Source organism: Cystoisospora suis, assembly GCF_002600585.1.
Source record: "Cystoisospora suis strain Wien I chromosome Unknown contig_923, whole genome shotgun sequence".
In the NCBI taxonomy this organism is placed as follows: domain Eukaryota; phylum Apicomplexa; class Conoidasida; order Eucoccidiorida; family Sarcocystidae; genus Cystoisospora; species Cystoisospora suis.
Genome location: NW_027153724.1, coordinates 64,068 through 87,497, shown reverse-complemented (window position 1 = coordinate 87,497; position 23,430 = coordinate 64,068). Strand labels below are relative to the sequence as shown.

At 49.1% G+C, this 23,430-nt stretch overlaps 2 protein-coding genes across 2 annotated transcripts; both read left to right on the top strand.

Moving 5' to 3' along the window:
- The first annotated feature begins 1,835 nt into the window (after positions 1 to 1,835).
- CSUI_002207 (rhoptry neck protein ron6) lies at positions 1,836 to 13,496 on the top strand. The gene is made up of 10 exons (XM_068062409.1): positions 1,836 to 3,167; positions 4,130 to 5,991; positions 7,043 to 7,330; positions 7,955 to 8,138; positions 8,713 to 8,765; positions 9,476 to 9,556; positions 10,099 to 10,161; positions 10,730 to 10,827; positions 11,513 to 11,621; positions 12,692 to 13,496. The coding sequence occupies exons 1-10, from the start codon at positions 2,885 to 2,887 to the stop codon at positions 12,875 to 12,877; spliced, it is 3,207 nt and encodes a 1,068-aa protein (XP_067925620.1). The 5' UTR covers positions 1,836 to 2,884; the 3' UTR covers positions 12,878 to 13,496.
- A 1,818-nt stretch (positions 13,497 to 15,314) lies between these two features.
- CSUI_002206 (single-strand binding protein) lies at positions 15,315 to 22,071 on the top strand. Its single transcript, XM_068062408.1, has 5 exons — positions 15,315 to 17,643; positions 18,206 to 18,337; positions 19,067 to 19,155; positions 20,276 to 20,707; positions 21,160 to 22,071. The coding sequence occupies exons 1-5, from the start codon at positions 16,834 to 16,836 to the stop codon at positions 21,305 to 21,307; spliced, it is 1,611 nt and encodes a 536-aa protein (XP_067925619.1). The 5' UTR covers positions 15,315 to 16,833; the 3' UTR covers positions 21,308 to 22,071.
- Positions 22,072 to 23,430: the final 1,359 nt, after the last annotated feature.

Genomic DNA, 23,430 nt, shown 5'->3' with positions numbered 1-23,430 from the left:
GTGCGTGGAGCTCCGAACGTCCCCAACAGCACGGAGTGCCGACTCTGTGCGTGCGTCCGCTTCTCTTCAATGAAAGTGTTTCGGTAGTGTGACGTCGTGAACAAGCCTCTGTCGCAGTTCGGGGCACTGGCAAGTCTGAATATCCTAGTGGCGCCGTTGTTTTACAGCGGACACCACACAAACTAATCTAATTTTAAGTTTCTCTATTCGGCTACGAGGTGTTGCTCGTTATCCTCCACTTGTTACGGTTTGTCCTCGCCCCCGTGGAGTTCGCCTCTTTTTCCGGACAGACTGGAAAGAAGCTACGTTACAGGCAGAAGTGCCCGGCGTCAAACGCATAGGAGCGAGCCCAACAAGATTTCTGCCAGCCCTAACACGTTACACACCGGTGCAGTACGCCTGATTCACTAGTGGCGCCGCGCAAGGGTGGAACACCTCCTCGGCAGGACTCCTGCTGCCATAGTACCTGGCTTTCGACTGACAACCACCGAAAAACGCACGGCTGGCTGATCGGGAGGACCAGCAGTCCTGGGCTAGTCAGGGCAGGTGCAGGACGTCTACCGAATTTACACTAGAAACCACTACTCTGCACACAGCTTAAGTGGCGTTTCTTAATGTGTGACGCAGCCCCCGCGACTCCATTCAATCTGGACAAAAGCATCCGGAGTACGTGACACACGCACAGAAACGTACAGGACAAGGCTGACGTCTGCTTACTAATCCCAGATGAGTTCCACTGGGCAAAAGACACCCAATCTGTGTGTCGATTAGAAGTCGTAGCCAGACATCGGGCATTATTTTTGACTATCAGGGTATATGAGTGCCGCAGTTTGGTAACCACTGGAGATTCAACAGACTGACACCGAACTCTTTTCTTCCCTTCGCGGTTCGCATTCTGGCAGCCTTCCGGTGCGGAATTGCTTCACCATACAGTCTGGGTGTGAAGGAAAGCACCACCAGATATCTCCATTTCTGGTCACACCTGGAGTTTCGAGCGGCTTCGAGTGGTCGGTTGCTTGCACAGATTCTAGTACCCGCTTTTGTGTTACAATGAAGCCCCATTCCCTACGGTCCCGGAGTCTAAATCTAACTGAGGGTCTCATTTCGCCGCTAAGCCTTGCGGCCAGATGGCAACTTTGTTGTTGCCTGAGGTCAGGTCGAACTGAGAAACCCGTGCACTCTCTGCTGTGTAGATCGGCGTCACAGACTAGTAACTGGTTCACAAGTCCAACAGCCGACATGCTCTGCCTGGAAGTCCCAACCAGCCTTTTCGACCTCAACGCCGCTACCTTCGCAACTCTAAGGCCACGCACCGGGAAAGTCGTTACTCTCGCCGACATCAGTTCAGAAGCAAGATAAAGCTTACACTTTTTTCTCCGGTTCTTACGCCTTATTATGCTGTGCGCCAAGAAGGGGAGCTCGAAGAAACGCTAGCCAGCTCCCTTTGTTTGAGCTTACGGCAAGTACTTTCTCGACATATTTGGAAAAGCTTTCTTCACGAGAAGCAACCAGAATGGTTTCACTGGAGAAGAAGCGAAAAGAAAACTTAACAGAGGACCCCCTAATACACCCTGCGTCTTTTTTTCTCGGTCTTTCTGCTTTCAAGACAAGCGTGAAGCACTCGTAATCAAAACAGTAGCCTCTACGGGCCGTCTCAGCGGCCGCTGCAGCCTTGTAAAGGTGAAAGGCCCGGAGTAAAGAAAAATGTTTTTCTCTTTTCAGTTCAGCTGCCCCCGAGGAAATTCGCACCTTCTGTCTATGAGACCAGCGGGGAAAGTAAGGAATAAAGGACTCTATAAAGGAAACAGCCGACCCTGGGTTTGCTCTCCCGATGCAAAGAATCATGTCGTCTTGCTAGTACGACCAACCCCGTGGCTGTTCAGCTCTACTGCTACTGTCCCTGTTGTGTCTTGGCTATCCAAACCACAGCTGCAATAGCTGGCCCGGGTAAAGAGACTCAAAGATCACATGAGAAGACTCTGGTGGGTCGTTGTTGGATTGTTGGCAGGACCTGTTCATGCTCAGGATTGACGGTAAAAGTCGCGTCTTTTTCATCAAATGTGGAAGTCTGGAACCGAAGAAAAGGCTTCTGGAGTGACGAAAGAAGCGAGCCGGAAAGCCCGCTTGTTTTATGTCTGTCTTCATTGGGGCCAGCCATTCAACCGTATCCCCGTCAAGGAGCAGGCCGCGCGTCGCGGTCAACTTACTCCTGTAAACATCACCACGAAGCGTCGCTCTCGGCTGAATTCCTTTTTCTTTAGCTTATGTGTTTCCATTTCCCACGTGAGAAGTCACTAGACGTTTCCTTCCGACTGACAGGAACCCACGTGCGTACACGATGTACAAAGGTAGCCTGTAGCAGCCAGGGTGCTGAGATTTCCCGTCTTTTTCGGAAAACTCTTTCCGTCCGTATTGCAACGAGAATCGAGATTATTCACAGCACACGAACCTGCTTCCTCTTCTTAGCCCTCTCCTTCCAGGTTTCCGCGCTCCTGTCGATCGTTTTCCACATCGCGAAGGAAGAAAACGTGCAGCCGACTACCTGTGACGCCACCAAGCGCCGCACGGAAGCAGGAGCGAACCTGGAGAATTCTTCCTCTCTCCGTTGAAACCTTCTGGAAGGCCTGTCTACACGAGTGTACCCGGAGGAAGCTAAACCCTACGTACGGTCATCCAGGTTCTATTTCTTCTATGGACAGGATGACTGGCGACAGATAGAAGACGACATTGTATCCCCCAAATTTTCTGGTCTCTTTTTCTTCCGTCGAGGACAGGAGAAAGATGGCCTGTCTGCATATCGTTGTATGACGCCCCCTCTTCCCTGGCCTCTCTTTCTTTCTTCGATAGGTTCCGACGTGTTTTTTCCGAGATCTCATTCAATACGATGGCGACAGCGGCAAAGGGGAGGAGGCATCTCCTCCCTGTTTTCTTCTTCCCGCTTCTTCTACTTCTGCTCTTCCCTCCTCCAACCGTCTTCCTTGCCTTATACCCCGCCGTCTGTTCCTCTTCCTACTTCTCTTCTTTGGTCTTCAATGTGTCTCATTACGTGTCTTTCCCTCATGCAATAGGAGGCACAGCTCTCTTTCTACGCAGCCCCTCCACCTCGTCTTACAGTGGTGATGATCAGACAGTTGGTCACAGGGTCGATAAATCACGAAGATACCCAGGTACAAAGAGAGACGGAATCTGTGCAGAAGCTGTCAAAAGTAAATCAGTGATTATACTCGGCGAAGAGAGTACTCATCTAGCTACCACCGTCGATATGGCATGTCTTGTCTATTCGGCTGTCACCACGTCGCATGCAAGAAATTTCGTTTGCAAGCATATGTATGTATATATATGGGAAGCTCAATACATCGCTCTTTCTTTACTGAGGGATTCCCCGGCTGTGTAAGGTGGATACGCGTCCGGTGGATGTCTACCGGGCTTGTGGAAGTCACACATACCAACCGACGTACCGGCGAATGCCATCAAACCGTGTGTATGGATATCGTTTCTTCTTCCTTTCGGCGTAAAAGCTTTCACAAATGCGTAGACATCTCTAGCCGCTTGTTCCGTACTCGCAATCAGAAGCTTGCGGGCCCCGTCTCATGCTATGTCAATGCCTGGATAGTGTCTGTATCTCGAAAGGGCCAGCGCCTGGTCGGTGCATGCAAAGTGCGGATTTTTGTTGCTCCCCTCGTTTTTGCTTTCTTGTGTCGTCAAGTCGACCCACTGGGCATCTAGTCGATGTTAGCCTTCGTCATTGGCAGCTGATTTCTCCACTCGTATATTTTCTGTCGAGTCTCCCACAGAATCTTCAAGCCCGTCTACACGCGTGCAGAGGGATGAATATGGATAGACAGGCACATGCAGACGTCTGAGAGCTATATGTGCGTGTTGGCAATTCTTGTTCATGTATATTAGCATGAGTGCAATGTTGTGCCTATCTACAACTATCCATGACATATACACACTGGTCTAACGTACTCTCTCTTAGTGAGCCTCTACTACTGCTATTGCATAAGTATCTCTCGACATCGAATAACCTCTTTTTTGACTCACTCTTCTGCCCCTCCATAGTTAACGAGAGTTTTCTTGATATCGTGATATGCTCTCTCGATTTCTCCTTTTCCATTGTCACGGGCAGGCTCAAGTTCCGACATCGCTCCCGCCGTTTCAGACCCGGATCCTTCTTCTGCCCCCTTTTCTCAAACGGATTTCTCGTCTCTCTCTTCTTCTGCCGAACCCCTCCTCTCTGAAAGTTTCTCAAGAGGGGGAGGGAGGGAAGAAGCCACAGAAGAGGATCTTGCCTCCTCTCCGCTGTCACTGTCTTTCTTCTCTTTGTGGAGCTCCAGCCCCTCACCCTCTAAAGAAAGGGGAAAAGAACCATCGGAGCCTCAATCGAGACTCCTTCAGTTTCACAGAGAAGGCAACCTTGAACCGCCCCTCCCATCGCAAGACGGTCTGAGAAGGGGGACGAACGAGAATGACGATGGTAAGAACAGCCCAGGAAGCATGAGTCTTTCGGCGGAAAAAAACGCAGAGAGAGAAAGGTCTCCTCTTCTGTCCTCTTTCTCGTCAAGGAGAGGTAGCGGACGCCATGCGGATGGTGCTACATGGGGGGGACAAAGGAGGCCGCATCTAGCAAAGGAGCATTCATATGTCGTTGAAGGCGAGAAGATACCCAAGACAATGTTCTTTCAGAAAGGTCGAATCGAAGGAGGAGACCACGAGGAAGGAGAGAATGACACGGGAGTTCTGGACCGATTAGCTCCTGCGAGTCTCCTCAATAAGAATGAAGTCGCTGATTTGCTTGTAGCGAAAGTCCACAACACAGGAGCATTCATAGAAGGAGATAAGATAGAAAGAGACGATGCGAGAGAACTCGTGGAGAAAGGTGATCAGCACATCAGTAGCTTGCCACACTGGGAGGACGGAGCCCGAGGACAACGGGGAGAAGGGCAGGAGATACTCCAGTCGTTTGTCCAAGAAGGTGAAGAAAAATCTGAAGGAGGAGGAGAAGGAGGGTCGGCAGAAGAAGCCGACGATATGGTGGGAAGTAGTGAAGAAGAAGGCGCAGGTCAGCAGAGTGGAGAGGCAGAAGGAGAGAAGAAAGAACAGAAAGAGGAAGATCAGGAGGGAAAGAAAGAAGAGGAGAAGAAAGAAGAGAGTGGAGATGAGGAGGGAAAGAAGGAAGAAGGAGAGAAAAAGTCAAGCGAAGAGGGAGGGGGAGAGGAGAGCAAGGACAGCGGGAGTTCCGCTGGAGAGAGTGAAGGGGAGGCAGCAGCGAGGGAGAGCAAGGAGGGAGAAGAAGGCTCCAAAGAAGGAAGTCAGGAAGAGGCTCCTGCAGGAGAGACTTCCACAGCAGGAGGGGAAGGCGCAGAGAAGGAAGAAAAGAAAGAGGAGGGCAATTCAGAAGGTGGTGAAGCGTCGTCTCAGTCAGAAGAGCAGGCCCCTCCGTCCGAGGGGACGGAAGAAGAGAAGAAGGAAGAAAATCCTGCTGAAGGAGGGGAGGAGGGGGGAGAAGAGAAAAAAGGAGAGCAAGCTGAAGGAGGAGAGGAGAAGAAGGAGGAGCCTGAACCATCAGCTTCGGAAGAGGAAGCTGCTCCGTCTCCTCCTTCAGAGGAAAGCCCCGAGGAAAAGGGAGAAGAAAAACCTTCCACCGCCGAGGAATCAAAAGGAGAAGAGGCTTCCTCCCAGCCTCCTCCTGAGAGCGAAGAAGAACATGGAGGCGAAGGGGAGAAGAAGGACGAGGAAGCGACGAAAGCAGAGGAGACGGCGGGCGAAAAGACAGAGGAGGAGCCAAAGGAGGAGATAACGGAAGAGGAGGGGAAGAAGGAAGAGGAAGAAGAGAGAAAAAAAAAAGAAACGGAATCCAAAGAAGTGGAGGTTAGGCCTCACGTAGTCCCGCCTGAAGAAAAGAAGAAACTTGAGAAGGAAAAGGAAGAAGAAGAGAAGAAACAGATTGCTATTGAAAAAAACAAAGAGGCGGAAAGGAGGCGCAAAGAGGTAGGTCGTCTAAGGCTTCAGTCCCCATCTCCACTGTCCTTGCACTTGCACTGGCAGCTATGAAATCCTTCTCCCCGCTTGTAGGCTGACGAAAAACACCTGCTTGTTTTCACGAACCTTATCACGTACATCGACAAGCACTGTTACGCAATCCTACAAGACACGAGTCGCTGCCGCTTCTCGTTTAGCTCGAATCGCGCACAGTTAGGCGGAAACCACGCTGATTTTCTGTCACCACCACCCGAGTCGACCCATGTACACATGCTCGCACTTAGGCCTCCGGTACTATCCTGTTCATGCGATGTATACGCAGCCTAAGTTCCGTGCAAATGAGGGGCAGGGGCGGCGGTATCTGTTCGTTCATAGTCATGTCCGTCGTCTACACTATTAAGCGTGCCTACGCACACCCATGTCTTTCTAGGCCATTACTCGTCGCCGTGTTTTGGAAATTCTCCGTTTTGTAACATCTTCCAGCGTGGGAAAGCTCAGATTTACATCTACCAAGCGAACGAGGGTCCGTAGATTTGTTCATGAATTTGTATATAGATAACTGGACATGTTCGCCTAGTCTTACATCTGTATGTGTGATAGAACCTACCGCCATCAGTTTCGCCCCTTCTACGGATACCTCGTCAGTGTACGGATGCGTGCTGATAGGTAGTAAGGTCCTTCAAGTGAACCAGTCGCTTTTGCTTGTTCACTCTTCCCTAGCACAACGTATAAGTCGGTTCTCGAGCTAACCGGGAGAAGCACCCCTGGACAAGTGGCTGAACGTTCTAGACCTCTGTCTGTATAGCTGTACCCATGCAAATTTTGATTATGTGTACGCGCACGTAGGCGTATAAATCCAAATATCTATACATAGTAATTTCTTTCTCCTTTTTTCCTGGCAGTCACATCATTCCTGAAATGATATTCCCAAGTGCTGGCTCCCCTTTATCTCTTCCCAGCCGAAGAACGGTCCGTCTTTATCTATGACACGTGGTTTCCTGTCCTTTCGTTTTCGTTTTTCATTTTGCCTGTTGTGTTTTGCCTCTTTCATCATCCGTAGGCCGTGGAACTCCTGAAGGAGCATCGACTTGGACGTGGAGGGCCGCGGGGACGTTCAAAGATCTTCACACACTCGCACATGAGTGCCCAAGATAAACTTCAGCACGAACAATTAGAACAGGCGGCGGAGATGGCTACAAACTTGACACAGCATCTGCACAGACAGCATGAACTGAAGACCCGAGAGATGTTTTTAAAACGCAAGGAAATTGCACACTTGAATCAGTTGTCACGCTTCCAAAAGCTCATGCAGTCGGCGGTAGCTGCTGTTTGGAAGAAAATGTCGGGGGTAAGCCATCGGGAATGAGGGTGGAAGGCAAGGTTGTTACTTACAATGATCCACAAAGGAAGCGCATGTGACGACTCTGTCTCACCGGGTTTTTCTGACTGCTTAGAGAAGTTCGACTCCAACGGATTTCTCAGTTTGCTTCGAAGAAGTCAGAGGGGCCAGGAAGGTCACCCAAGAATGCACATACTCACTTCAGTGCAAATGTGTATCTCCACGTTTGTCGTTCAGTCCCTGGTAGTGACACTGCTATTGTAAGAGTCTTCGGTATGCCAGGTGTCCGAGGTGGCTCGATTTGCGCCAGATAGTTATCAAGGAGGCAGATGGGTAGATTTGGGTAAGTAGCTAGGCAGTCCAGGGTGCTAGACAGGAGTATATAGACAGCAGTTTCACATCGGTAGCACTGTAGAAGTACACAGGAGCTTGACGTTGTCTTTGGTAGGGTCGCAGTTGACATGCATGCGAACTGGTGTTTCTACGACAGATTGCGCACGAGAATCTAGCTTCCTGTAGAAGGAACGCCGCGTGCCCAGTTACCTTCTTGCTATCATCATACACGCCTGTGTATAGGTCTATAAGGGTAGATATCTGGACGTCTGTCGTGTGTGTGTGTCTGTATGTACGCAGATAAAGAAGACGCTGAAGAGACTTGGCTCGCAGAGCGGGGCTATAGGAGATAGGTTTCTGGAAGAGACAGACCACCGTGTACTCCGACCTGAAGAGCTTCCTTACGCAGAAATCTCTCCCCCGGAAAAAGACCAGAGACTCCTCACCACCACAACGGAGGGGATTGTTATGGACTGCCCTACAGGTATTCTATCACTTCCGAAGTCTTTGCCAGTTTGTCTTTTTCATCCCTTCTCCGTAGTGTTCTCGATGTGCAGACGTACAGATTGTCTCTGCAGGCATGCTTTCTGTATTTGTACTTCGCGCACATACATTATGAGCATGACATACGTGTATTTGTATGTGTATCCGCAAATACCAGGATGAAAAAAACAACTCCATGTCTCTCTTCAGTTTATAACAGACAGCCAGTTCGGTCCTGGGCATGTAGCTCAGCCGTGAGCGAGCCGCATGTGTTGGTCTTCAGCTGGAAGGTAAACGGGGTATATCTACACGTATGCTCTGAATGTGACTGACAGCATACGTGTCTATATGGCTTCCCGTGTACACTGAGTCTGAAGTACAAGAGAAGAAAGCGAAAAAGTGTCTTCGTAAATCCAAAACCAGGATATGACGGACCCCACGTGTCGACCAAAGTTGAGTCTTGCCTGTATCTCTTTCTTTTACACCAAAGTCCAAAATGGTTGCTCCTCTTTCCTCATCCCTTGTTTTTCGTCATCCTGGTTCTCCGCCGTCCTCTGGTTTCTTTCATTCTTCAGACTGCGCTCCAGCGGCTTGTGACAACAAGCCCACTACTCCTGTTCAATGCTTTGTAAGTTTAGACCCAAGTGCAAACTTGGTATACTATCTGTAGCATTCACTTGCCTCCGTCTTTCTTTCTGCATTTATAGCATTGTCAAGTGTTTTGCTTCCTTGCTGTTGCCGCCATCCCTTGTGTGTCTGTCTCCTATTGCACGCATAGAACGCTTTGGCTGTATAGACTTTTCCTCAAGGCCGTCTGGGTGCGTGGGATCCAGGAACGCAGCAACACAGGATCCTCCATTTGACGCATATATGTCCACAGGTTCGGTGGCGAGAATCTTTCTATAGTAGTGAGGTCACGTAAATTGGTCTCTTTCTGTAGCGGAGCTGAGAGCGCGTCCCGCCGCGCTGATTTTATGGCGAAAGGCCATTCCCTTTTGTCCTTTTTGACATCTGATGTTCTCTGTCCAGCTGGCCCTTCTCTAAGAATAGCCGCTGCCTTTTCACCCCCGTGTCTTTTGACTGATGACGTACAGGCACTTTGTTCTGATCATCCGTGCGCAAAACTGTATATATATATATATATGCGGGCATATCTGTATATACGCCGTCCTATGTTATCTAGCGACGTCTCTATTTGACTAGAAAAAGTGCCTGCCATCTTAGCAGCCTGTGTCGACGGAAGGACGGATGCCGAAGATCCGTTCACACTGTTCCGCTCGTGCTGCTATGTGCGTCTCCGACAAATGCCCCCAATGTCTCCTGTCTCGGTGTGTTCAGAAATTCGAGGAGACCCCAGGAGGAGGAGGCTTCCGTCGCTGTGAGAGATTTTCAGATCCAAACACAGCTACGTGTAGAGCGGTAAGTTTGTCTTTTTCTTTATTATCAAGCAAATAGTCCCTGGTTTGGATTTTGGGAGGAATAGGGGTCGTCTTTTTCTCTCTCTAACCATTAGTGACCTTTCTTTCTCCTGTTCAAGATGAAGAGGAACTTGACTTGTCCAACTCGGCGGAACGATACGACAAAAAGAAAGAGAAACGATGCACTGGACAGTAAAGTGTATGTACACCTGTCTTGTCCTAGTCTAGGGAGATTTCACCTGCTGAACTTTCAGCGACGATCTTTCTAGTGCACGTGCTTTGCGTTCGCAGAGGTGGATTGTAGTTCTATGGTTTATCTGCGTGTGTCCACCGTACGTACTGTGTGTGAGTGTATAGCTATCAGTATACATACATATCCATGCGTGTCCTCGTAGGGAAACCACGTATTGGGTTTTTCGATGTATGGCCGCCCGGTACTGCTGAGAAACTATCGTTCATCCCGGTACAAGAGGGAGTGAAACACGATCCAGCAAGAGACGCGTTCTTTTCGTTTCTCATCTACTTCTGTTTCTTCTTCTACAGGGATATACGCGATGCGCCATGGCTGCCCCCGTCCGAGGCAAGCACTATCAGCTCTTTGAATCTGTAAGCTTGGATGTCTTTCCACTATTCTCTCACTAGCTACAGCGAAGAATCGGTCCGCTAGATGACTCTGTTTCCTGAAGTCTACATGTCCATGTAAACGTGGGTAACTTGTGCATGGTTTCATCTAGACTGTGTGGACGTCTTCCTGATGTATAAAACAAATAGAGGCCACACGGCAAGTTTCACAAAAATCATGACCAGTTGAGTTCCTTCCATCCAGGCATTCTTGTCAGCAACTGTGTGACATCCGAAGAGCCTACAGCTTCCTAACAAGCCCAGCTGGGGTCACATTTGCGGTCCTATGAAAAGGGTGCCTAGAACAAGCGTATACACACAGAGTAGCTCTACCGCTCTCTGAAGGACCTCCCTTATGTCTCTTTCTAGAGCTGAGAGGCGTCCGGGTAGATACGCACGTGTTTCGGACGGGCATATGATGCGGGGATACCTTGTTCTTTTTGTTAAAGGGTGGGAGCTGCTTGCACGAGTCTGTTTGCATTGCCTTTGCCTGGTAAGATTGCTCCGCATTTCATCTCGATTTTTTTTTCTTGTTTTTTATTGGGGCTTGCAGACTCCGGCGCATCCTTTGCCGCAGCCCCTCCTCATACTCGGCAGCAATCTGCATGCATGCCTGCGTCTCCTACCCGTCCATGAATCAACAAAGTGCAGGTAAGAACCCACGCGAAAGACATAATATATTCAGAAACTACATAGTGGTCTGTGTCTTACGAGGGTGAAACAGGTTCATGGGTATTCCGTAATGATATACGTAATTATCAGTTCACTGTCTCTTTATCTGCAGTTTGGGAGGGAGTTGTCAAAACGCCTGCCATAACTAGTGAGACCGACAGCGGAAGGAGGGGTACGAGTGGTACTCTACTGACGTCTACGCCTGCAAAATGACAGTGATCAGTACGGAGAGGGTGACCAGATAGATCAAGCAAGCTTTCAGGAGAAAGGCCAAGATATGACACTCCTGTGGCGGGGTAGAGTGCTACTTTATTGGATTGAAGCGGGACCAAGAGAGTGTGTGCTATAGTTCGCCGCTTTTCTGTCTAGTGATCATAGAAAGAGTGAACTCTACGTGTATAAGGAAAGGAAGGAAAAAGAAGACAAACGAACATGTTCACCTGTGAATATTCGTATGTGCGTGTCCATGTATATATATGTATGTATATAGATACGTTTCTGCGCATCTGCGTATACGCAGGTAGTCCCGCAACTATGTCCATCTGTGGTCTGTTCACTGTACATGTTCGGACTTGTTGCATATACGTAGGTGGTGTACTGTCGCCTGAAGAAGCGTGGATCGGACTTCCTTGTGTTTCCTTTCCGTGTGCGTATGCTGTGATAGCCCTGAGAGTTCTGAGACGATAGAGAAGGCTCTGAAGGACACCCAGGCAATTGCTAGGCAACCCCCTCCCCATGTCCTGGAGCAAGCGATCCTCTTCGAGAATATACAGGTACCCTAACAATGGTACTTTTCTATTCATCCCTTCGCAAGACCGTTTCTTTTCTCTTGTGGTCTTTTCCTTCTCATGTTTCTCACACTGCTTCCCTGTCTGTTTACAAATATCGCAACAAACATGTGTTGTCTAAACTAGAGACGGCTTTACACCGAAGCACGTGACGAGACTAATCTACTCCGTCAACAGGCACACGTGCCCACCGGTTTCGTCTGCACATGCGTACATGTGCACATTTATCCGCTCACGGATAAAAAGTATAGATATGCAGTCCGTGTACCTGCACTTCATCTGTAAGTGTCCGAAACACCTGCAGGAGATGTGCACAGCTAGCATATATGTTTATATATATAAGGTGGCACCTATGTTTGTGCAGGTAAAGTCGAGAGAACCCGGCAGCCAAGGAACAATAGTGCGCAGAATACGTCTCCGCACAAAGAGAGTGCGCCACTGTTCTTTGTATTCCTATCTATTATTTTGCTTACCTTCATACCTATGCATATTCTAGGTTTCAACGCCAGGTCTCGAAGGATCACTGTCCAGGAATCATAAGCGCATTCACTATACGTATCAGTATACAGCCGTTTCGAGTAGTGGGAGTGAGTATTCACTCTCTAGATATTCATCTTCTTTTTTGGTTTCTTTGGTTCATCAGCACCGTTTGAATGAACAGAGAACCACCATCCACCCGCACGCCTACAGCATTACCGTTTTCGTCTGTGCCAGTCACTGGCATAGGTGTAGATAGCGAGAGACCTTATGTCGTTAGTATGAGGCACTTCTTCTCCCGCGCTCATCTTTATACGCCAGCATTTCTATGTAATCTCCTTTCGGAAGGCGAGGCTTTTTTTTTGTCTTTCCACGACCTTAAACTTTCCTAGGCTGTCCACTCAGCAAAGCTGGTAGGTTTCATTCGGGGTGGAATTCCACAGGACACGCACATTAACGAAAATTAACATATCTATACGTGTTTTACTTGGGTACATACGTTCGTCTGTATGTACATGGGTTTATTGAGACACCATGTAGGTTTCTTCGCTCTTGTTCTGTTCACTTTTGACTTGCAGGTGCCTAGTCAGGGAACCTACAAGCTGTGTATGCTGCAGTATTGGAGACCACCGCATGCAAAGCCTACAGATGACGTATATATTATGGGAATAGACGACATAGGTACTCTAACCGTTATACCTCAACCAGATGAGGAAACTCTCAAACATGTAGCTGCGATGCATCAGCGGCAGCATCCTTCCTAACTTGAAAAGAACAACAGGAACCAACAAAGAACCAAAGAAAGGGTATTCTCGTACTAGTTTTCTTTGCCTTCCTTTCCGCTCTCTCTGTCGTTTCTTGTTCTCCCCGCTGTCACGCGTGACCCCTCTGTACACAAACCGCCGCTTGTTTTCTCCCGACTGAATAGAGAGAATACGTCTCTTCATTATATCTATAGATGTAATTATATATGATTGGAAAGACAAGGAATGGCGCCGGAGGGAGGCGGGGAGCAAGGAAGAGTACAAAAGAAAACCGTGCATTGGGAGTGGTAGAAGAGGCCATTAGATTGGAAATGTAGGGAGGGAGATGACTTGCTGTTTTTGTTTTTCTGGCATCCACACAGAGAGGTTGGGGAAGCAGGCACTGAATTTTTCTTTTAATCTTTCTTCTTTGCATGTGGTGGTGCCGTTTTCTTCCGTGTATGCTTTCTCTCTCTCTTACATGGCGACCGTGTGTGTGTCTGGTTCGATGTCTTTCATGTATTGGTTTTTGAAGCATGTGTTTCATTTCTCTCGATGAGGGTGACGATGAAACCTTTGTATGTGGCTCCACTCTACCTGTCTTGGAAATGAATTTTTTCAACCACAGAAAAGTCTGAGGTCTTCGCTGTTAGTCCAGAGAGAGCTCAACAACCCTCTGTCAGCCCCCCAGGCCTAGAACACATGGTGTAGCCAAGCAGGAAGCGTAGCAGAGGAAGACCAGTCCCCCCCTGGAGAAAAGGAAGTTATAGAAGTATATAATCAAAGCGACGAGGAGGAAGCGCGAAATTCTGATGCAGCATCTTTGGGGTACATCGGAATAAAACTCGGGAGACGGCAGGAGGCGCTAGGTCGCTGAGGGATTGTAGCAGCACCCGCGTTCATCAGTGAAGACGCACAGCATAACCAGCTAGAAGTAGCCTTTGAAAAGGCTGGGGACGCCTTTTTGCGTCCCCAGAGGCAGAGGCGCAAGCGTAGGAGGAAGAGCTAAGTAACCGCCACAGGGCGATAGCGACCAACCGAACGTCAGGGATGAAGCTTACTAAAGCAGCGCGTAGTAAAGAGATCGACAACCCTTTGCTAAATTCTCACCGCCGATGGAGAAGCGTAGAGGCGCGTAAGACACTCAGTACGCCATAGTATTTAAAACGACACCCGGTTGTGTACAGGTTTGTGCGCAGTCTGAAAGCGGCTGGGCTCCTTCGTCCACTAGGACGAAAAAGTTTAGGAGAGGCAACTTGGCCGCAGCACTGCCGGACCTCAGCGCACTGCTGCTCCTGCCAGAGCCGCCGGCAGCACAGCTTTCCCGAGGAGGCTTTCGTCTGTAACCAGTTTCTTAGATCCACCTATAGGTTTTTCGCCTGTTCACAGTTGCTTATGTGTCCACCTGAACTGAGCTGGTCTCGAAAGATTTCGGCTCCTAAGTAACTTTTACCCAAGACCAGGCCAGATTCTTTAGAATCCGAAGATAAAAACCCTAGCGAACGACTCTCGAGAACGCACGCAGACTGTTGACTTCAGTTTCAGTGTCTTGTACGCGTCTTGGTTCGGTAGACTGGGATTCCAATATAGGTAAGCTAAGCTATTTTCAGCGACTGTTACACAAAGCCACGCAGATACGACAAGCCCCTGAAAGATGTGAGTAGTAGTGTACGTGTTCGTAATGACGGATCAAACACAACCAGTAGAGGACGTGGCAGGTAGGGAACTTGAGACCTCCCACATGTGAGGCGATGCTTTCCAGAACCCGCCTGTTGAAGGGCTTTGACGCAGTGGAGTGAATATTTTATTTTTACGACTAACGTGCAGTAAGTAGCCGCCTGCAATCGCGAACTGATTCTAGCTTATCTTTAGAATAAAGCACAACACTGAACATCAATGGACTGATCGGGAATTGAACCCGAGACCTTTCGCATGCGAAGCGAACGTGATACCCCTACACCATCAGCCCTCGAGTAGCGGCTGTGTCCCCATTTTCACCACATATGAGAGGCAATAAAGAAAAGTCCCCTCAAACAAAAGTGATTTTGCTTGATCAGGATAGCACATGGTTGCCGTTGCATTGTCGAGGAGCTTAACCCTCTTGAACCCACGTGACGCAGACGGCTTTGTAAGAACCGCCAAACCAGAGAAAGGATCTCTTTGACGTCGCGTCTACGTCTCCCGCATGAGGATGACGACTCGGGCCCGGGGCCCGCGCCTTCCGAAAATGCGGATGCACTAACCCCATCCAGAAAAAGTCATTCACCAGTTTGCTCCAGGAAGGAGGAACGCTTCTAAGGATACACAATCATCTCTGCTTTCTCTTCACGAACATGTATTTGATTTCTGACCAGAACGTTTTACCCTGAGCGCCTACCAGAAGGCGACGAAACAGAATTTTGAAGAGAAAAGCTTGTACTTCCTCTAGCTTCTGCCGCTGAAGTAAAACTTTTTTTGAATCGTTTCCGCACAAATAATTGGGGAACCGCTGTATAAAGTTCGATACCGGTCATATTAGACATTATAGTACAAAGTCACAACAGGAACTGGACAGTCACTGCCGTCTACATCTACCCTGTGTCATTTCCCTTCTCTGCCTGGTAAACACTCTCTCCTGCCAGTTTGGCGCTCTCTTCGCCTCTAACTTGAAAGACACTCTGATGATTACTTCCCGATCCTCCGGCGGTCTGGGGAGTCTGTGAGTGAAGCAAAGCGGGCCCGGTCATGGGAGCTGTGTCTAGTTTGGAGGGAATCGTGAGCTTTTCTTCTTCCCGTCTTTTACGAACTCGCACGGAACACACGAAAGAAGGCGGAGAAGAAAATTCAGTTTGTGAGAGTCTGTTAAAAGCTAAAAACGATGAGATGTGTCGAATGAGCCTGCTTCCCGCCTCCTGCCTCCTCTTGTGCCACCTGTGGCTTCGATTTCTCCACTCACCCCCTTGACTCGACGGCAGCTGTGTCTGTGTGTGTGTCTCCTTTGTCTTCTGGTCCTTTGGGTTGCGGATGATTTCCGCGTAACGGGACGGCAAACTATTCTCCAGCCGTCCGGCTACATCCGCTCTTGCATCGATTTGTCCTCATGATTTCTCATGTATTCAAATCTGTCCTGTCTTGGAAAAAACACCCGCTTGTAAAGTGGTTGGTGCAGTCTTTCTTCGGCGCTAGAAGAGAACTCCGGGGAAGGAACACCCTCTTGCCCTATTCGAGGCCTCTCTTCTCTCTCCCCGTCAAGCTCTTTTTTCTTCTTGCTGTTTCTCGTGGCGCCGTGTGTCGAAGGAGTCTGACGTTTCCCCATATGCCTACCGCACTCGCCTTTGTGATTCGAGCAATGATTACTTCAATTTTGCTTTCAAAAGCTACAGCACTACAACGGAGAGGGAGGCAGTCAAGCTGCAATTTGAAGGACTCAATAGAGCAACTCTGAGAAGCCAGCACACCGCCACGGACCACCAGGCCACTGCTTCGATACGTGTCGTCGCTCTGATGCGAATAACGTTTCTTTTCCCAGACAAAAGCTGCGACGTACCCACCGTACCCCCCCTAGCCAGAGGGCGCCATCCGTAGTCACAGGCGTTTCTTCAGTTCTTAGCCATAGTACACCCGTTTATCCGTGCACGTCCTGCCGGGGACGGGGGAGATAAGCGCGCAGCGACAAGGAAGAAGACGAGCTGGTCTCGCTGATGATGAGGACGATGCGTGGACGTAGCCGGGTGTAGATTAGTAGCAAAACGGACAAGCATTCCCTCGTCTGACTGTGTTTCGTGACGTCTTTTTTGATGGAAGGTGTGTCCTACGGATACGCTGTCATGAAGAAATGCCACATTGCCATCGAGGGAGGACCCGCACGTACACATGGAAAGAGAACGAGCTGCATGTACAGCTGAGTAGAGAGAGAGCTGCATATACACCTGAATAGAGAAAGAGCTGTATGGACACCTGAATAGAGGAAGAGCTGCACGTACACCTGGAAAAGAATAATGGGGGGTCATCATCACTATAATCACCCCCATCGTCACCAAGTGTCTTGCTTGACGTTTCATCAACAAAACTTCAAGCTGATTGGTGCCGGCTCTATTCTGATAGGTGTCCTAGCTTTTTCATTCATGTTGTCTCTCGACAATGCGTATGGCGTCTCGACTGTATTGTCATCTGGAGGATCATCAGATTTTCTTCTTCAGGGAGGGAGGAGTGCAGTGTTAGACCAAATAATCACCCCATGCTACTCCCTGCAAAATCGAGAAAACTTGATCAATATGGGGGTGAGAGGTGTACAGGATCAACAGTGTCTGCGAGCTCCATACAACACATCGCCGCAAGCTAGCAGCGGGCGGTGTTTTCGTGACAACAGGGGGAGGGGACATCGCGAAAGTCGTCTCCTCTTTATCCGTTCTTTCCCCTTCTCTTTGTCGCCTACCCGTGCAAGTTCTATATCTAGAGCAACACGGGAAGGAAGCTGTAATCTCTTACAAACTAAAACTCGACAGCTTCGTCATTGGATGTCTCCTCTTTCATCACTGCATTCTTCCCGTACCTGTCTTAAAGCGATTCGACCTCAAGAATCTGTCGTCCCCGGTTCGGGGTCTTCTTTTCTTGATCTTGAAAATGTCGGTAGGATAGATAAGGAGCTGTTGCCAGCTTCTTTCACCTTCGGTCGTAGGCAAGCCAAACGCGTCCCTTCATCTACGTCTACTCAGGCTGCCTCATCTGGTGACATGAGTACAGTGGGAAGCAGGCCGTTCTCCTCATCCCTAAGTCAAACAGCGAGAGGGGGAGGTGGCTTACTAAGAGTAAGATAGAGGAAAGCGTCTTCCTTTCATCCATCCAGATGACAGCCATCTGCCTTTTGTAATTCCGAACTGCGCGTGTGGGTGGCTAGCGAGCGAACGAGTAGTGACGGCGGGGCGAAACCAAGCGTTCACTTCTGTTTCCTGTTCCTCGCTATACGTGTCTCTGTATGGTATAGGCAATCTGTGGCGCCTTTCTCCGTTCTGCGGGGACGGACGGAGTGGCCCGCCGTCATGGAAGAGAACTTTTTGATCAGATAACTCACTAGCAGCGGAGTATCGAACGATGGCCGCATAAAAGATAAAGACTTCTAGAGGCTCTTGCAGTTTATAAGCATGCAGCGGCCGCAGTCTGTCCGTCGGTCTCCACCTTGACTCTATAGGAGCTTACACTAAAGGTACATATTTATACCTTGAGGGTATGCAATCTGTGTGGAACTGCGTTGTTGGCGTGGATGCTTGAGTGCAGTCAAGCTGTTTTTGTACAGTGAATATCTCTCTCTTTCGTATTCAAATGAATATGGCACAGAGCTAGCAACACCACCTGTCTTCGTTTGCCTCTCAGAATATGGAGATGTCCTTGAACCGCGTAACTTTAATCGGCCGCCTCGGGGCGGAGCCTGAAATTCGTCAGATGACAAACGGAGAGAAATTTGCATGGTTTTCGATGGCGACATCCAGTCACTGGATTGATAAGGTACCTGGCCGTATGTACGCTCGGAACTCCCGCAGTGTATCCACACGATGAGATCTCATCAGACATACGGATGTTTCGTTTTGGACCATTTGGTCAGGTTTGCATCGCTGCCTCGGCCGGTGAGCAGAAGAGCGAACCCCGAAACGCCAAGCCGTAACTGTATATCTGTGCTTGTAGAATAGCTTCCATATGCAAGGACGTATCCTTTCCGTTGTGCAGAACTGTGGGACAGAAGTATTCTAGAGTATGCCATCAGAGAGTGTCAGGAAGGACGAGGGTCGGTGTAATACTCCGACCCGTGCCGCGCACACGGACACGAAGAAACCGCCCAGGGAATCAGCTCCATAGTCGATGATGGCGTGCAAAGTGTGACGGAAGAAAGCAGCTGGATTGTACCGAGGTACGAAGGGAGGATATGAAGCTGGCTCGTTACAGTCTACAAATATACGTGGCGTACACCCTGCCCACAAACACTTTCTCGTCTCACATGCGGCGTATTACATCAGAAAAGTTTCAGGTAGGCACGTATGTGGCCTACGTTTCGTAGTAACTATTTTTGTAGCTAGCTTTGATGGAGAGGAGTCGATGGCTACCTGCTGCGAAGGTGCCGTTCTGGAGAGACTCACTTGTGCAGAATGGACGTCTTTGCTGAGCTTTTGTACATACCTGCGATTCTCATATGTGCCTGTGTACGGTTTCTTTTTGCGGGTGTGTGCGTGTAAAATCCAGATGAGCGGAGATGTCCAGGCGCGCACTGAGTGGCACCGAGTGGTTGTGTATGACGAGTCTCTGGTAGATGTAGTCGACAAGTACCTACAGTAAGGAGACAAGAAATCGTGCGCGTGTTTCTGTTTGTTCTTATCTGAGTGCTACAACGATAATACAGATCCTACGTGGTAGAGGTGAGCTAGCTTCGAGATGGACAGTCCTCTCCGTGTACAGCTGTTGAACAGTCGAGGTCTTGTGGCAGAACGGACAGAAGACAAGATTGCGGCTCTTTTTTCTCCCGAGTTTGGACTCTTGCGGTTACGTGTGCGGATTTTGGGTCTTTTTGTGATGCATCTCCTTAGCCGTGCAGAGCTCTTAGCATCCTGGGGCAACCGCGCTGGTAGAATCTTCAGATGGTGCATCTCCTTTCTGGATGTTCATGAACATATCTGTCGTACTGGAGGCTCGTAGTTGCTATTTCATGGGATCTGCGCAAGTGTACGGATCATGACTACACAGCGAGTGAAGGTTGTTTGCCTTTCGTAGAGATCCTGTAGCCGCGAAGTGCCAGCGCCCTTTCTACTTCTCGGGGTGAAGGGGATGTGATGCTTCCCTGAAAGTTTACTCCCTGTGGGACGTTTTCATCCATCATGAAGCTTTTAACTCCTCGTGCATAGCCAGCAAGGCGAGTAGGAGACATGTAACGTTGACGATGAAGTATGGAGAAAAAGAGGAGAGTTATTTTAGCACTTGCTGTTACGAAGACGGGTTGAATGGCTCTAGTGCATCAACTGCAAAAACAACATGCCATTTCATGACATACTTCAGCAACCGGTACATGGTGCTTCATTGAATTTGCTCTCCTCCAAAGACTCTTCGTTCTTTCGCAGACTCATCTTTTCATATCTTGCCTTGCTGATTCGTACAGGAAACACTGGACGAAAACACGGTCCCATCTGTGTTCCTTACATCTCTACTGACATAAATCTTGTATCGCGGGGCCTCTTCAATGTCTCACGTTACTCTGTGAAACTCCTACTTTGTATGCTACTGCGCTTTTTCACTTCGCCCTCTCGTTCAACGTGCTTGCCCAACTCTCCACGCAGATATTGAGGATGCAACTATTTATCAATCAATTCGAAGCGGTGCGACTTCTGTTACGTTTTCTTTCTTCTTCAAAGCTCGCCTGTTTCGTCTTTTTTTCTTTTTGTCCTGCGTTGTCCTTTTCAGCACCGGTCGCCGTGTGTTTGTAGAGGGGAAGTTACAGACCCGGAGATGGACAGGCGCTGATGGTATTGAACGTTTTTCAACATCTGTTGTAGTTAGCCGGTATCAGGGAGATCTCATTTTACTTGACTCGCCTTCTTCGATGCAAGGCGGCCAGCAACAAGGAGGACAGTACTACGGAGGAGGAGGAGGGGAAGGTGGTGAGCATTATAATTCTAGAATGACTGGTGTTGACAGCAGTAGCAACAGCCCTCGAAGCCGAGGTGTGTCTTCGTATAGATCGGATGGACCCCGAGGCGGAGGTCATTTAGCTAATAGTAATAGGCGTAATCTCGACGACAACAACAACGAAGAAGCAAGGATGCTGAGAGGTGGACAAAATGACGGCGAAGATGATGATGATCAGTCGATTCCGGATTACGACGGGGACAGCACGTAAGCTTTGACCTTTGGTAACGTACGTTTTTTTTATTGTACAATCAGATGAAAGAATCTGATTTTAAGCTCCCACGAATGCAGATACATGCATATCTGTAAGGTATGCACCCATCAACCGTCTTCCGCTGCGTAGACAACTTCGTGTCTTGCTTTTCTTCGCTTTCCTCTTCGCCGCTAGCACTAGCCGGCGTCTCTTTCTCTACGTATATATATGTATACATATATGTATACATACATACATACATCGATGTATATGTATCTCTCTATACAGATACATTTATTTCCCATCTCTACGCGTGTCCACTGTGTGTAGACGGAAGTATGTCTGCGAGGGGTGTGTCTGTGTGGTAACTTCCACTTGGAAAGAGCCCACGTTTTTATTCCGACGCGTCGCCAACCTTTTCGCACACCATATAATCTTGCTTAAGCATCTGTGTGCGCGTTGTCAGAGAGGAAGATGAAGTGCTAGACGGGGAAGAACAGAAGCCTTCTTCTCCAAGAAGTTCTCTTGGGGATGGGAGTGACCTCGAGACGGAGGTGAAGGAAAGGAGAAGTCCAGGCGGCGCTGACGGAGTGTACCGTCTTTTCCAAAAATGAAGGAAGAAGAAAAGCTAGCACAAGTTGTGATAGCCTGACTCGTCCGCAATCCACGTGTGCGCACCGTGTTTGTCAAAGAATTCTAATATTTATGTGGGCTCCCTTCTACCTCTGTTGACCCCCCGACCCCTGAGCTTATGTGCAGCATGCTGCTATTCCTGGAGAGGAGCTTCTTTTCTCGAAACAAGGCTGAAGAGATCACTGAGCTGCGAAACGTTCTGCCATGATAGGCGGATGACATATTCCGTATACCCAGTTTGCAGGACAGCCCAGTCGTGGCTCTATGCGCATGCATTGACATATTTATTTTCGCTTTTCTGGTCCGCTCTGCGACTTTTTAGTAACAGGTGAAGCTTGATTTCCTCTCAAAAACTGTCCAGGCATGTCCAACACATTTCATGGTGCTACTCGATTCGATCTACAGCAGGACCCGGAACATTCTGACAGATTATCCAGAACCACAAAAGAAATCCTGACACGTGGCTACGTGTATGTTGTACTGAATACGCTCCTGAAGTGTGAGAACAACAGCACCTGTCATCCTCAAACTCATTCAAGGTGTAGGTTGGTCTGGAAGAAGAAGAAGAAAGATCAAGAAACCTAAACGTCGCCACCGAGGAGAGGGGGTGAACCCAAACGCACGCAGCAATGTTGCTGGGCTGTACACCGAAGACCAGTGCGAACTGTTCATTTCCTGTGTCCCGAGGGAGGCTAAATTTGCATGATCTGTATCTCAACAGCTCTGGTGCCGCTCTCTTCCTAGGTGTCACGTACAGCCTTCAACTGCTTCAGCTGAAAGACTCTCCTGGAAGAATTCTTTGGCGCAGGCAGGTGTCGAAGCGCAGCACCGCGCCAGACAGGAGCAACACACGTAGCTTCACAGGCGCAGTGAGTACTCAATGCAGCGCAGACGTACTGGACTCATACGATCGCAGCACAAGCATACCGCTACCCCCCGTTCTCAGGTGCTGCGTCCTGTCGACCCGTTGCTTCACGCAAGAGTTGTAGATCAACAGGGGCGACGACATGCATGAGTCGCAGGTGTGCCTACTCTCTCTTCAAGTCATTCTTAATGCTTTCCTACGCTTCAAATCAGGGAGACCGTGAATCTTAGGTACAGGAGGAGAATCTGCCCATGAACGGGTTGGGTTGTCTTAGCCGAGCCGCAGCTTTTCGGGAGAGAGCGATCTGCTTGGCCTAGCCTCTGGCGGAAGATAAATCTGTGCTGGCTGACAGGGTCGAAAACAGGTTCAGAATCAAAGCGGTACTTTAGGACTCACCAGCTTTCTCGCAGATCCCTTGTGACACCCCTCGCTGAAGGAGAAATTGTGTAGAGATTTGGATGCCCGTCGCCTCGCCCAACAACGGAGTTGTCTGTCAGCGTCATCGCAACTGTCTCCTATCAATCCTGACTAGAAAGTTCTGCCGAACACGCTCGAAGAGTGTCAGCGGATCCGTTTAGAACGTCAAGGTTCTCGCCACCGGGGATCTGCTCAATGTCGAAGATCGCTACATCAACTCTGTGGTAACCAATCGACGCTAGCGGTCTCTTTAACTTTTACTCACACCAATCCCTTCAGCTCGAAAAACGGAAGAATTGTTTCCAGAGAAAAGATTTTGTTTTTCTTCTCTTGTTTAGCAGGAGTTCTATTTTGTTTTTGTTTTCTGCTGTTCTTGAATGTGCGAGTCATCTCTTTTCGAGTGCGTGACCCGCAGTGGGCAGTTAGTTACTATCCATTCTTGATGTAGCACGTTCATCGAACTTTTGTAATTTCACTTGGCGGTTATTCTAGGACGAGCGATCGACAGCCTGTTAGTGGTAGAAGTGCCGCGGACAGTCAAGACTGGAAAGCGTGCATCGGCCATGAAAATAACTCGCAAAGTGCTGCCCTCAAGCCTGCGGGCTTCAAACAACTGAGAACCAGCACGGACTTCTTGTTGGCGGGCGAAGAAGCGTCCGCCGACTTCGGGTTCTGTGATGATATGATCTGAAACAAGCGACTATAGGAATTGAGGCCATTGAGATCACGGCGGCAAGGGGGGCCATACACCTTCACGGCTTCCTTCGTGCCGTCTCTTCTTCACCCACGCCAATTCACAAAGTAAAAGGAGTGGGACACGGA